General features: G+C 43.2%; 1 protein-coding gene across 5 annotated transcripts in view; it reads right to left on the bottom strand.

The window, feature by feature from the left end:
* The window catches only part of LOC139626485 (cadherin-2-like), a 91,931-nt gene that overhangs the window by 62,129 nt on the left and 15,066 nt on the right, over positions 1–14,736 (bottom strand). Inside the window, exon 1 of one of the 5 annotated variants that reach the window (XM_071486816.1) lies at positions 7,164–7,418. The exons of the other annotated variants lie outside the window; for them this stretch is intronic. Within the exon in view, the coding sequence (XP_071342917.1) occupies positions 7,164–7,194 (31 nt within the window). The 5' untranslated portion in view covers positions 7,195–7,418. Of the gene's footprint in view, positions 1–7,163; positions 7,419–14,736 lie in introns of those variants that run through there. 5 annotated transcript variants of the gene reach the window in all.

Here is a 14,736-nt window from a genome sequence, read left to right as displayed (position 1 = left end):
ACTGCCCAAGGTGGTATCTGGTTGGGGGCAGCACAGGCACAGAAAAAAAAGTTGTGTGCTATCCGTTTTCTATGCGTTTTTGCACATCACGTTGATGACAGAATGTCACTGTGCGGGTCAGAGCAGGCGCTCTGTCTAGGTTGTGCGGGCTTCTGCTGCTGAGGTCTCCTCTGTCACTTTCAGAGGTGGTGGGAGATTGGGAGGGGGGCAGGGGGTAGCGTGACCACAGGTCTCCCCACTGGAGCAGTGGAATCTATTAAATAGCCACCTCTATCTCTGCACAGTATCAGCATTAACCATGTGATTGCTGGGCAGATTTCATAAAATGATGTAATTGATAACTTTGCATGAAGCAAAGCAAGAAAGATCAGGCTTGCAGCTGTGCAATATAAAATATGTGCGTCTCTTTTGATGTGTGCTGCTATAACAAAACACAAAAAATAATTGGGATCGGCCGTGGATCGCCAATCACACTCACTGATGAACAAAAAACGTGATTGGGGCATCCCTAGTTTATGCACGTGTGGATACGCTTCAGACGGACCATGTTCCTTACTTAATGGCCTTAATGGCTACTTCCTGCAGGATAATGCTACATTTTTACACACTGGTTTCATCAACATGACAATGAGTCCAATTCAGTCTACAGACCTGGATCCAGTAAAGCCCTGTTGGGATGTGGTAAAACAGGAGACCTGCAGCATGAATGTGATGCAGTCATGTCAAAATGAAACAGAGTCTCAGAGGAAAATTTCAACATCTGGATCCATGACATGAAGAACTGAGAACCTACCCAGAGTTAGTGTGGTGTTCCTAATAAAGTGCACTTAAGCTCCTCTAACTTCTTACATGGTACAGATTTCTTCGATACACAGCAAACCTTAGACTAGTGGTTTGTTTTTCTGTTTGTGTATTTATTAATTTATATGGGACAGTGGTTTGACCATAATACTAACAATGTAAATGTGGGGTTAGATTGACAGCTAATTGACACCTGCAGTCCTCATGTTGGTCTCTGGACATATACTGAAGCTAGTCTATGGCAAACAGCTACATAAACAATGCACAGAGCCTGTGAGGACACTGGGTCCGGATGGGACCAGTGAAAAAGTTCTGTCCCACGGTCCCCTAAAAGTTAAGCCTGCCACATCCATTATGATCTGTATTTAGTGTTGTATCATATTGTTTTCAGTGTTTGTATCTCACTGCATCAGCATAAATGAACACACTCACACTGAATCCCTGACTCGCTAAGAGACATAAATCTTGTTTATGAACGTGATATAAATCTGCTTGCACGCACACACCCATGCCCACGCCCACGTCCACGCCCACACACACACACACACACACACGCAGACAGAGTAGATAGTGAGGGGGTTGAAGGAAAGCCTCATCTTACCCAGAGCTCCATCTGTTATCCTACAGCGCTGGACAGACAATCGATATCTGCAGCATAGATTTGTGACAACAGCTGATTGCCTTGGTGGACTCTCACAGCTAAATGAGATTTACTTCCTCATACTGCTTCATTTAATCCAGCAGTGCCAGTTCAGAACCACTAAACAGTCCCTGGAGAGATCAGAGCCACCACACCCATGGTCACGTTGTATGTTTCCAGAAGGTGTCTGTTGACAACAGCACAGTGGAAACTGGACAATTAGTCTGAAGGTGGATAATATCTGTAATTTACTGTCTCTGTATTCTCACCTGAGAGTCAGACTTGAGCTGTTTTGGCCATGTTGCATGTCAGACCCACTGCTCTCTCTGTTCACTGTCCACTGTCACATACAAGGTAAAAAAGAGAGTGGGTGTCTGAAAGATAACCTGTGACAGTCAGAGCCACATCCTCTCATTACCAGTCCTTAATGTGTTGTTTGTGAAGGCCCTGCATTGATCTGCCTCTAATCACAATCACACACACACATTACACATGCAAACACTGACGGATTAGCTGGGAGGTTTAGAGGAGTACACAACAGCCATGTTGAGGCTGATCCCCCCTGCCCCGCACTATTACACACAGGACCGCACTAGGCTTTCTACATATTTCACCTTATTCACCACTAATCACATAAACATCACGTGACACCATCTCATGTTAGAGTCTTTATTGTATTCTTCTATCATCCTCTTTAAACACTGACTTTGCTTCATTCTGCAAAGACCTGCACACAAATGCGACACCAGCTTGAGTCAGGTCATACAACACCAGCCCCACAGTTCTGTAGACCTGGCTATCACATCAACAGTATTGTTTGCTTGAACCAGACTGCACTTTAACGGTTCATCAAAGAATGTCTGGACTGCACCGGATCCTGATCCCTGGGATCAGCTTGGGCCACCGCTAGTCTGAGTGTTGGACCTAAAGATCTAGAGCATTTATGGCTGAGTATCAAACCACCATGGTCATATACTGTAGAAATTTGTCCTGTACCTAAAATTTGCATCTATTTTCTGGCCAGATAATTCTTTGAAAATATATGTGGATACCGATTTAAATCTTAATTTAGTTAAAACATTTAAATTAAAAATATTTGGAAATTTGAAAAACCTTTGTTAAATTGAAAAGAAAATGTTTGTCATCAAATATGTTTCTATTTTCTGGAAGTATAGAAACGGTCATTGTTGTGTAACTGGTGATTAGACTTGGGTTAATAACTGTACCACAACAGTGGAGCAGGTTCTGTTGTTCTTCTCCAAGCCCAGGACTAGTTAACATTCGACACACAAGTCTGTCTAGTTCCCATCAGTGAAAGAAAAGAGGGCTGGACACAGGAAAGAGAGACAGGAAGAGAGAAAAGAAATGTCAGAGAGAAGAAGAGAGACAGACACACACACACAGACACACAGAGACAGAGACAAAGACAGAGACACACACAGAAAGAGACACACAGACAAAGAGACCCACAGACAGAGACATACATTTATTGATAACACCATTACCGACACAGCTGTTCCTGGTCTCTCTCTCTCTTCTCTCCCCTCTCCTCCCCCTCACCCTCTTTCTATCTTCTCCTAAACCCAACCGATCGAGGCAGACGGCCGCCCACCCTGAGCCCGGTTCTGTTGGAGGTTTCTTCCTGTTAAAAGGGAGTTTTTCCTCCCCCCTGTCGCCAAGCGCTTGCTCTTTGTGGGAACTGTTGGGTTTATTCTGTAACAAAGTAAGGTCTTGACCTTACCCTGTAAAGTGCCTTGAGATAATGTATATTATGATTTGGCGCTATACAAATAAAATTGAAAAAATTGAATTGAATACACAGGAAGAGAGACACACAGACAGAGAGACATACAGAGACACAAACAGACAGAGAGACACAGACAGAGACATACACAGGAAGAGACAGACACAGAGGCACACACAGACAGAGACACACACACACACATACACACACAGAGACACACACACACACACACACACAGAGTCACACATACACAGAGACACACACACAGATAGAGACACATGGGAGAATTTGACAGTGAAGATCCCCACTTTTAGATCTTGTGCCTCAGCAAAAACATGAGACTACTACCAATTATCACCTCCTGCACCTGCCAACACACATAGACACACACACACACACACACACACACACACACACACACACACACACGTAGCAGGATTTGTTCCTCCCAGTCTATCACTGAGGCTCTCCTTTTCAGCAGGGCTGCTGAGTGCTAATGAAATCATCTCCTCCGTGTTAATGAAGCCATTCACGCTTTCTCCTCCTGCTCCTCTGCTCTCCCCAGAATCCTCCACCACCACCTCCTGAATTTCTACATGGTCCTGGATAAAGAGCACCAATCTACTGGCTTAAAAGTTTTTCATGTGAAATAAACCTTTTATCCACCAGGAACAGGATTTTGACTCATCATGAGTGTACACATCTCTACTCCTTTTTCCTCTGGGCTAGAGCCACACAACAGATTTCTATGAGGAGAACTCTTAAGGGACACCTTTGCAGTAGAAACCTGAGCTGCTTAGGAAGTCTGCTATCAGGAGATATGTTGTAAATACTATGATGGTTGTGTGTTGATACACGGACAGTGACCCTGGAGCAGTAAGTAAGTCTATTTTCTGGAGGAAATTGATTGCATTGCTGGAAGGGACTGAGACCTCAGAAATTATCACAATGATAATAGGTGTGAGGCAGGACCTGATGGCGAGGTTCCTTCAGACAGTTGATGTTGAGGTGGACGATGTGACCAGAAACCCAAACCACCCAAATCACCATTAAATGTAACACCAGACTCTACAACCTAACAGCAGACTGTACACCCTAACATCAGACTCTACACCTTAACCCCAGACTCCACACCCTAACACCAGACTCCACAGCCTAACATCAGACTCCAGCACTCCAGAGCACACAGACACACACTGTCACAGTGTGACAGTGGAAATGGGGTCAATCGGCTTTTATTAGTACATCTCTTTATTCACCAAGAGCTGTCTCCAGCGGTGGAAAGCCACAACACAAGTAGGGCACTGTAGTGTAACTTCAAGCTCTGGAGGAAGCTATTCTTCTTCATCCTCTTATGTAGGACTAAGGACAGACTAGACGCTACAATGACTAACATAGCATCTAGTGCCACAAAGTGGTATTGCAAGATGGGACGGGCTGGAGCTAGCTGATTAGCATGCTAATTTCAGTCAATATCTCTGAAATACAATAGATGGAGGTCTTGGTCATGACATCACCACTGTGGCTCCTTCACTCACTGTTGATAGTGTTAGTTCATTTTTTGAACAACCTCCTTTTAAAGTAAAATTGTGGCCAACTCATACACATTGAACTTTTAAAGGGTTCAATGGGTCGAGCTTTAAACTACTGCCTGACAGAAGGACTGACCCCACCAAATGGGTCAGAGAGATTTACCAGTGCTGTGTTCTCCATTCATTCCAGCCATGATGATCTCCTTCAGCCTACTTTTTTATCAGGGTATATACAGAAATCCTGAAGTTAAATGTAATACCTTTTAATACCTTTTTTAATACTTTCTCAATATTTTTTTAAAACATACAACATTTAGTTGCAACTGTTTTAATCGGCGAGTTTTCTAACTTTTACACTGATTTTGAGATTTATAACACTACACACTCTTGGCCAATACAACAGAATTTAAATAGGGAACATGGGTCAACAGAATAGATTTAGAGAATAAATAATATAAAATGTTCAATAAAAGGATAAAAGTTTCAACAAACTGGCATTGACTACATGAACTGGTGATGCCATTACAACCAGTGAATGGACTTGAACCTTGTCACCCAGAAATCTGCCGTCTCTGTAGCCATAATGTTGGTTTGGACAGTGACACTGGTTTGGGGTGGCGTAACAGTAGCAGCAGCACAGAAGGTATAGACTGATAACTGCTCTCCGCGTCCGCGCATTCCAGATTTATGGCTAGTGCTTTGCATATGTGACCAGAGAGCGTTAACCCCCATCCAGCTGATATTGATGTTTTTTTTTACAAACCGAACAGTAAGCCTGCCGGTTATTCCCTACTACAGGCCTGAGACAGTCTTTTTTTTTTTTTTTTTTTTTTTTTTGTCCTGTCCCAATATCATTGGCAAGCAGTATGAGTGGTCTGGATGCCTTGTGTTGTTGGGGCAGATTTACTCTGTGAAGGAGGAGTATCCCATACTCCTCCTATCGCATATTTTAACTTTATTAAGACAACCGGACCGCATCAGGAATGAGAGTGGACAGGAAGATGTGTATTTGTGTATATGTGTATATGTGTGTGTGTGTGTGTGTGTGAATCTGTCTGTGTGTGTGTGTATGTGTATGAGGGAAGGGCTAGGTAGGTGTGCGTGTATGTATGTGTTCATGTGTGTATGCAAGTGTGTAGCGATTTGTCATTGGATGTGGTGGGTAATTGATGTGGGGGCTGCAGTAACAGCGCCCCCCCAGAAGATTAGGTAGGCCTAAGCAAATAAACCTAAGTTGAATTTGACAAGACAGCCAGTATCCAGTTCAGCGCACAAAATGTTGGATATAACGTCAGTATCATAGATATTGCCTAATTACAATGAATGAGCCTAATCCCACATTTAAATACATTTATGCAAACTTTAGCAGATAAACTTTTAAACACAAATGGATAACTCATAGTTTGAAAAAAAAAATCTAAAATTTAATACCTCATAAAATGGCGTTTAATACATTTTAATACCTTTTAATGGCCTTAATTTTTGATAATTTTATTTACTACTCCACCTCAGTATACAGACAAATCTCCATGACCTCAAAGTATAAGTCATGGGCCAACCCTGTCACAGTGAAATGCACCTTTGCTGCAGGTTTGTTCATTTTTACAGTAGTTCTTAGCCTAAGGGTCAGGATCCCTCTGAGGGAGGGGTCACAAGATAAACCTCAGGGGCTGTGGGATGACAAAATTTCTTTCTGCTACACATGATGATGGTTATCGTTTCAGACTATTGCTTTCTGTTCAATCAATACTAAACTTCATCTTAAACTACGGGTAGGCTTACTTAAAAGGGCTCACCAGTCTACAAGGCTGGAAATCACTTCGTTTATGTCATGCTGACATCACCTGACCGTGCAAAATAAGAACACGTCTGCAACATGCACCAGTGACACTATCTGCCACACACTTACCTTTGTTTCCTCAACCACTGCCTTGGGCCAAAATGTTCCATGTGTTATTTACCTAATGTGTATGTGCTTGTTTCATTTCAGCTCAGTGGGACAGTCTCCACTGTGTTTTTCTGTCATTTACTGTGACATTTCTGTCTTCTGCTTCCTGTTTCACCATGTGTGTGAAAACAGGAAGTGTGAAACATCAGCAACTGTCTTTAGTTATTATTCAAGGCTCCTTCTATGTTTCAAGCTGTAGTTAAAGTTAAATGACAGGCTAGGGGTGAACATCAGCCTGCTGCTGCTGGACTGCACTCTGATAGGACTGTACAGGACACACACAGCTAATCCTCACAGGACAGCTGTCGCCCTGTCCTGACTGATCTGATACACATACACACACACACACACACACACACACACACACAGACTTGACAATAACAGTGTGGTGAGGGCTGTTTGCAGCCACACACAGTTGGATTATGGATGTGATGAATGTTGGCTTTGAAATTGCATCATCTTAAAATCAACAAACCCACCCTCCCCCCAAACTCCCACCTGTCCTCGTCCTCCTCGTACAGAATCCCATAATCCTCCCTGGGCCAGGCCTCCCCCTGGAGATAGGACCCCACCCTGCTGCTCTGGACACTAGGACACAATATTTGGATATTTAATGCGATGTGTGTGTTAAAACTTTAACAATGAGGACAGCATGTCAGAGCACTGCCTTGCATCAGTGTGTGTGCTTCAGCTCTCAGGGTGGAGTAGAGATCTGTGTTGGTCTTTCTGGGTGGTGGCGGTAGTGGATGTGACACACTGACACTCCTCGGCTTGGAGCAAACATGCAGGGCAGATACCAGGCTGACCAACAAGATGGAGGTGAGAGGGCACATGTGGTAGAGCGCATTCCATTAAGGTTCAGTTGGTGGCCCATGTTCAAATCCAGGCCCTTTGATGCATGTCATCTTCTCTCTCTACCCTGACTGCCCTGTCTCTCTCTCACTGATGCTGTCATGGTGAGAAAGGCATATGTCCAAAAAATAATTTTAAAAAGTATTGGTCAACAGGTCAAACCTACGTTCACATTGTCTTCTGTGTGTCCTGTGGGTCTGTGTTTCCACAGCCTCTCTGGACACACAGAATACTTGGTCTAAAGGCACTGACTCCTCGTGACAAACACAGAAGACAGAGTCCTGCTCAGACTGGACTTGAGGAGGGTTAAAGGAAAAAACTGCAGAAACATAATGAGGGGGAAGCCACATGATTATGTGGTGTGACTGAAAGAGACACACACAAACACAGAAACAACTGACCCTGGCTGGGAGTGTGTTTTGGTGGAGAGCCGGGGGAAGCTGTTGTCCCAGATAAAAGAAGAACCTTGATGAGCCTCGGCTGTAGTTCTGAACCCTGACTAGCCAAATCGAAGCATGATGCATTTAATTTATCAAATTTCCAACAAATACTTTCACAGTACATGTTGCAAGCTCCTGAATGAGTATGACGACCTTTAGTTATTTTGTCAACTGCAGTTTGAGTTAATTAAGAGTGAACTGAAGGTCAAAGGTCAACTTCAGACACACCAGTTTATACCTGGAGCTAAACAGGAGGAAAGTCATCACTTCCTGGGCGTGACATTAATTTTAATAATGATGAGTATTAGTATGAGTTTCAATCAATCAATAAATCACTCAATCAATCAATCAATCTGACTTAATTTGTTCACACTTTTCATACAAACAATGTAACATGAAGAGCTTTACACAGATCAGACTGTTAAGTCTGTCTAAAAGAATGATGTAGTCCAGTCGGACTTATACAGATGTTTTTTTTCAAAAACACACTGGACCTGAGGTCGTTTACTCTGTCTCTGTCTGTCTCTGACTCTGTCTCTGTCTCTGTCTCTGACTCTGACTCTGACTCTGACTCTGTCTCTGTCTCTGATTCTGACTCTGACACTTTCTCAGTCTGTCTCTGACACTGACACTGACTCTGTCTCTGTCTGACTCTGTATCTGTCTGTCTCTGACTTTCTCTGACTCTGTCTCTGTCTGTTCAGACCTGGTATTAACATGAGTCTTCAGTAATGTAATCGCAGTGGTCAGCTCTAAGTCTGTCTGTTCACACCTGCTTTAAAATGAGTCTCTGTGACCGCTCATGACTAGATCTTGCTTCCTGCTTCATGTGCATAATAAGGTTTTACACATTAGAAATAGTAAAATATTTTCTCATTATAAACTGTGACGGGACCAATTAGACTTTGTCTGAGAATGTCACTAGAGGAGGTGGTCCTTCATTGGGGCCGAGGACACGTTTGCCTGCTAAAAGAATCTGGCCACATGTGGCCCAGACCACCTCCAAATGTGATCTGAGAGATTGGATCTCAAATGCGCCCTTCACATTCACCTTAGAATCATGATTATATCTACACTGATTCAAAATCAATTAATAAATTCCAAAACATCAATCTTTATTTTTCAGTCCTGGAACAGGTGGTTTACATTTCTCTGTAAATGTAGCTCTCCAGTCCTACAGATGGAGCCGAGTCAGTTTCTGTACAGACACTCATCCTTGGTGTGAACAAGAAGAAAGTGTAGAGTGAGTGATGGAAAACATATATATTACATACATATGTACAACATACATATATCCAGTGATTCAATATGCTCCATCTTCACTGAATGAAGCATTTGATTTTATAACCTGGAGGAGAAGAAGGAGCCCGATCAGACCTATGTTATCTGCAGCTTTATACATTTTAAGATCTGAACACTAATGCATCTGTCATGAAGAGAGCTGATAGAAACAATGAGCTGGTCAAAGTTGTCATATTGACATTTACGGTGTATTGATTGATATTCATCAATCATGTATTGTATAACAGTCAAGAAAACATTCCACATTGAAAGTGTGTGGCAGCTGTCGGTAGCCTCTGAGCTGCTTGTAAAGATGAAAGGCAGCAAACATCCTTTCATTCATCCTTCATAGTGGGGTCGTTTAAGCCTCAGTCATTTCAAATTGGTGTTAAAGTTTGGTTTTCTCTTCCAAGTTGAAGTTTAGGGTCTATAGAACAACACACAGATAAAAAATGGCCTCTCGGGGGCGCCGTAAAATATGTAAACTGCTACAACTTTTGATTAGATTATCCAATTTTAACATATGAGGTATGTATGGATTCAGAATTAAAAGGAGAAACAGGTATGTCATTTGGTGACCAGATTAAAAATAAATACACTTTTAGAATCAGAATCAGAATCAGAATCAGAATCAGAATCAGTTTTATTGCCAAGTATGTTTTCACATACAAGGAATTTTTTCTGGTGATTGGTGCAATTGATCAGCAACAGTGGGGCTCTCTAGCCTTGTTGATGAGGCTAATAGCAGATGGGAAGAAGCTATTTTTGTGGCGAGAGGTTTTGGTCCTGAAGGACCACAGCCTCCTGCCAGAGGGGAGTGTCTCAAAGAGTTTGTGTCCAGGGTGGGAGGAGTCAGCTACAATCTTCCCTGCACGCCTCAGAGTCCTTGAGGCGTACAGGTCCCGGAGGGACGGAAGATTGCAGCCAATCACCTTCTCAGCAGAGTGGATGATACGCTGCAGTCTGTTATTGTCCCTCTCCGTGGCAGCAGCGTAACAGATGGTGATGGAGGAGGTGAGGATGGACTCAATGATGGAGGTGTAGAAGTTCACCATCATAGTCCTTGGCAGGTTGAACTTCTTCAATTGCCTCAGGAAATACATCCTCTGCTGAGCTTTTTTGATGAGGGAGCTGATGTTTAGCTCCCATTTGAGATCCTGTGTGATGGTGGTTCCCAAGAAGCGAAAATGCTCCACGGTAGCCACGGGGGAGTCACACAGGGAGATGGGGGTGGGTGGGGCTGGGCTCTTCCTGAAGTCCACTATCATTTCCACTGTCTTCAGAGCGTTTAGCTCTAGGTTGTTCTGCCTGCACCAGGTCACCAGACGCTCAGTCTCCCACCTGTAGGCAGACTCATCGCCATCAGAGATGAGTCCAATGAGAGTGGTGTCGTCTGCAAACTTCAGGAGCTTGACAGACTGATGGCTGGAGGTGCAGGTGTTGGTGTACAGGGAGAAGAGCAGAGGAGAAAGAACGCAGCCTTGCAGGGATCCAGTGCTGATGGTCTGGGAGTCAGACACGTGCTTTCCTAGCTTCACGTGCTGCCTCCTGTCAGACAGGAAGTCGGTGATCCACCTGCAGGTGGAGTCAGGCACGCTCAGCTGGGAGAGCTTGTCCTGCAGCAGAGCCGGGATGATGGTGTTGAAGGCAGAGCTGAAGTCCACAAACAGGATCCTGGCATAGGTCCCTGAGGAGTCCAGGTGCTGGAGGATGAAGTGGAGAGCCATGTTGACGGCGTCGTCTACAGACCTGTTGGCTCTGTAGGCGAACTGCAGGGGGTCCAGGAGTGGGTCAGTGATGGATTTGAGATGGGACAGGACAAGGCGCTCAAATGATTTCATGACCACAGAGGTCAGGGCAATGGGTCTGTAGTCATTTAGTCCTGTGGGCCTTGGTTTTTTGGGGACGGGGATGATGGTGGAGGATTTTAAGCAGGCTGGCACGTGGCAGGTCTCCAGTGAGATGTTGAAGATGTCCGTGAACACTGGAGACAGCTGATCAGCACAGTGCTTCAGGGATGATGGAGAGACAGAGTCAGGACCGGCTGCTTTGCGGGGGTTCTGCTTCTTAAAAAGCCTGTTGACATCTCTCTCCAGGATAGAGAGAGACGTTCCTTTGGTAGGGGAGGAGGGGGGTTCTGATGTGGCTCTGATGTGGAGGTTAGTGTCAGGCTTGTCCCACTGTCTTTCAAAGCGGCAGTAGAACTCATTCAGATCGTTGGCCAGACGGAAGTCATTAATGGAGTGGGGGGTTTTAGGTTTGTAGTTTGTGATCTTTCTGAGCCCTTTCCAGACAGAAGCAGAGTCATTGGCTGAGATATTTTAGCCAAATATATTAAATGGAAACAAGCAAAATTGTGCTTTTTTTGAAGATAAAGTCTGGAAATGTCCTCAAAGTTGCTATGAAACATGATTTTTAAAGTTATTGTAAATAAAGGCTGTGTAATGACTCAACTGGATTTAAGATTGGTGTTCAGAATATCCCTATAGCACAAAGATATAGGATACCATAAACAAATATGGCTGCATATAGCCTACGTGATATGAAGCACCCAACTTGCAGGCCTTTTGTTATTGTTGCACTTCTTAATTATTTTTGCTGCTTTCATCCATATACATAATACTGTGATTTTTGAAAAATAAGGTTATGGTAGAGTTATGCCATCTACTGCCACAAGAGGGCAGACTAGCAGACACATTTCCCTTCATTTGACAATCAAGCATCTGGCTAATTTCTCTCCGGCAATATTGGTATTTTGAAGGTAAGAAAACAACAATGAACACGTTTGGATGCTAAGTTATGTTTTTAATGAACTTGTACAGACAAATAATGTGTGATAAATTGTGAAATATCAACAGCAGCTAGTAGCTAATAAATCCAAACAGTAGCTAGCATTAACATTAGTCATTTTGCTAGCACCAGTTAAAGCTAACGTTAACGCTGGCAGCAGGATGGAACGAATAGGTCTACTGGGTCTTGCACTGGTGTAAATTTTAGGTTTTTAGTTGTTTATTTTACATAACATACTTAAGTTTGATTTGGTTACAAAAAGGTAAAGACAAAACTATTATATTTTATCTTTCCTGTTGACAAAATACGGGAGTTCAACGAGCAGGGTATGGGCTGCTTGAATTCTGTTTTTATGAGATGGCTGAGGCAAGAAAATGGGAGTTGTGCATTCTGTGCCAAAAGGAAACTGAGGAACAACTTGTTTGCCCTCTTGTAAATCCAGTTGCCAGTCGTAGAGTGGGAGCCTGCAAAGAAATCATCAACCTTGTGAGTCAGTTTAGAGCTATTGGTGCAGCTCCCCACCCAGATGTAGATCTTCCAGATGAAGAATTGATGCAGCAGAATCGTGCATCCTGACACAAATCATGTCGTCAGCTTTACAGATCCTCAGCATTTGAATATGCAAAAAAACGCACTGCCCATGAGGGATTGCCTGGTGCAAATAGAAGATCTTGTCGGACTGGAGAACCTGTTAACCGCAATCTATGTCTCTTCTGTGCTAAAGAAGCGGATGCAGTAGACCATTCTTTCCAGAAATTATCACTTACCCAAGAGATACATGACAAGGCAGTTAAACTAGGAGAAGATCGTATTCTGGCACTCCTTGCAGAAGGAGATCTGGTTGCTACTGAAGCAAAGCATCATCTGAAATGCTACACAATGTTTAACCGCCGTTACAATGTGATTTGTAAACAAACCACAGTGAGTGAAAACCTTGAAGTCACAGCAGAAAATGAATTGCTACAATTCATAAAAGAAGAAATTAGCGGGGGTAGTAGAGTCTTTGCTTTGCAAGATCTAACAGAGATGATGACTGGGAGACTGGAACAATGGTATCCAGAAAATCATGAACCGGACACGCCTAAAGGAAACAGTCCTCAAGAACTTCCCTGATTTGACAGAGGAGAAAGGTATCAGAGACAGAGTTTTCATTATGTGTTCGAAAACTGCTAGGAAGATCATATCAGACACATCACAAACACCAGATGAAGAAGCGCACACATTACTAATGGCAGCTTCAATCCTCAGAAATGATGGCTTGATGGCTTGATTGATTGATTGATGAAAGATGAAAAAAGTTGGGACTCCTGATCCTAAATCCATACATACAAAGGTTATGGCTGTTACTACATTTTGCGGCACCCTCTAGGGCATAGAATAGAAGAGTGAGGAGCATTTCAATTTCAGTTTAATCACCACACAGTCTTGACTTAATGAAATAACATTAAAAAGTAAAATTCCTTAGCAACTGTGAGGATATTTTCAGACTTTATCTTTAAAAAAGCATAATTTCGCTTGTGTCCATTTAATATTTTGGGCTAAAAGTGTATTTATTTTTAATCTTTAATTCGGTTAATCTAATCAAAAGTTGTAGCAGTTTACATATTTTGCGGCATCCCCTAGAGGCCATTTTTTATCTGTGTGTTTGACACTCGGACTCAAATTGTTCTACAGACCCTTAACTTCAACTTAGAAGTGAAAACCAAACTTTAACACCAATTTGAAATGACTGAGAAAAATTACACATGCATCCGACCCCACTATATGTTTTATCAGTCAGTGGTGGAGAGAGTCCTCTTCTCTGCTGTGGTCTGCTGGGACAGTGGCAGGTCACATGAAAACACAAAGGGAGTGGACCATCTAGTTAAAAAGGCTGGGTCTGTGACTGTAGCAGTTTGCACTGACTTAGGACTGTTGTGGACAGACACATGCTCTGTAAGATTCTGCCATCTTGGACATTACCAACCACCCACTCCACAACATCCTTCAGGACAGAGAAGCAGCTACAGCAGCAGCCAACATCTCATCTTTCTGTGCTGCAAGACTGATCTATCCAGACAACTTAACATTTTTTTGGCAGCTGCATAAAAAACACAACATCACAGACATGTTTACAGACACTGTTCATTTTATATATTACATATTTTACATAGGGCGGCACAGTGGTACAGTGGTTAGCACTGCAAGAAGGTTCTGGGTTCGAACCCTGGGACTGGGGCCTTTCCATGTGAAGCTTGCATGGGAGAACATGCAAACACACCTGTGTCTGTGTTCTCTCCGGGTATTCCAGCTTCCTCCCATAGTCCAAAGACATGCACATAAAGTTAACTGGTGACTCTAAATTGCCCATAGGTGTGAATGCGAGTGTGAATGGTTGTTTGTCTGTATATGTCAGCCCTGTGATAGACTGGCGTCCTGTCCAGGGTTTACCCCACCCTCACCCAGTGTCAGCTAGGATTGGCTCCACAACCCTGTACGGATAAGCGGAACAGCTAATGAATGAATATTTGACATATACTGCTGGGTCTCCACCAGCTGCTGAGAAAACTGTCTGGTGCCTGAAGCAGGGGGCAGTGGCTCCATTAGAGTTGGGAGCTGCATCGTTACACTGAGTGATTAGAGCCATTGTTAAGGTTAAATATTTATTAGTGCAGCTTTAAATAATAGTTCGTTGACACCTATAGTGACCATTCGTTATTATGATGGCAG

This window comes from Trachinotus anak, unplaced genomic scaffold (genome assembly GCF_046630095.1).
Source record: "Trachinotus anak isolate AG129_WGS33_773 ecotype Australia unplaced genomic scaffold, CSIRO_AGI_Tana_v1 ptg000010l, whole genome shotgun sequence".
NCBI lineage: Eukaryota > Metazoa > Chordata > Actinopteri > Carangiformes > Carangidae > Trachinotus > Trachinotus anak.
The sequence above is the reverse complement of the archived record's forward strand: the minus strand, read 5'-3'. Positions and strand labels throughout refer to the sequence as shown.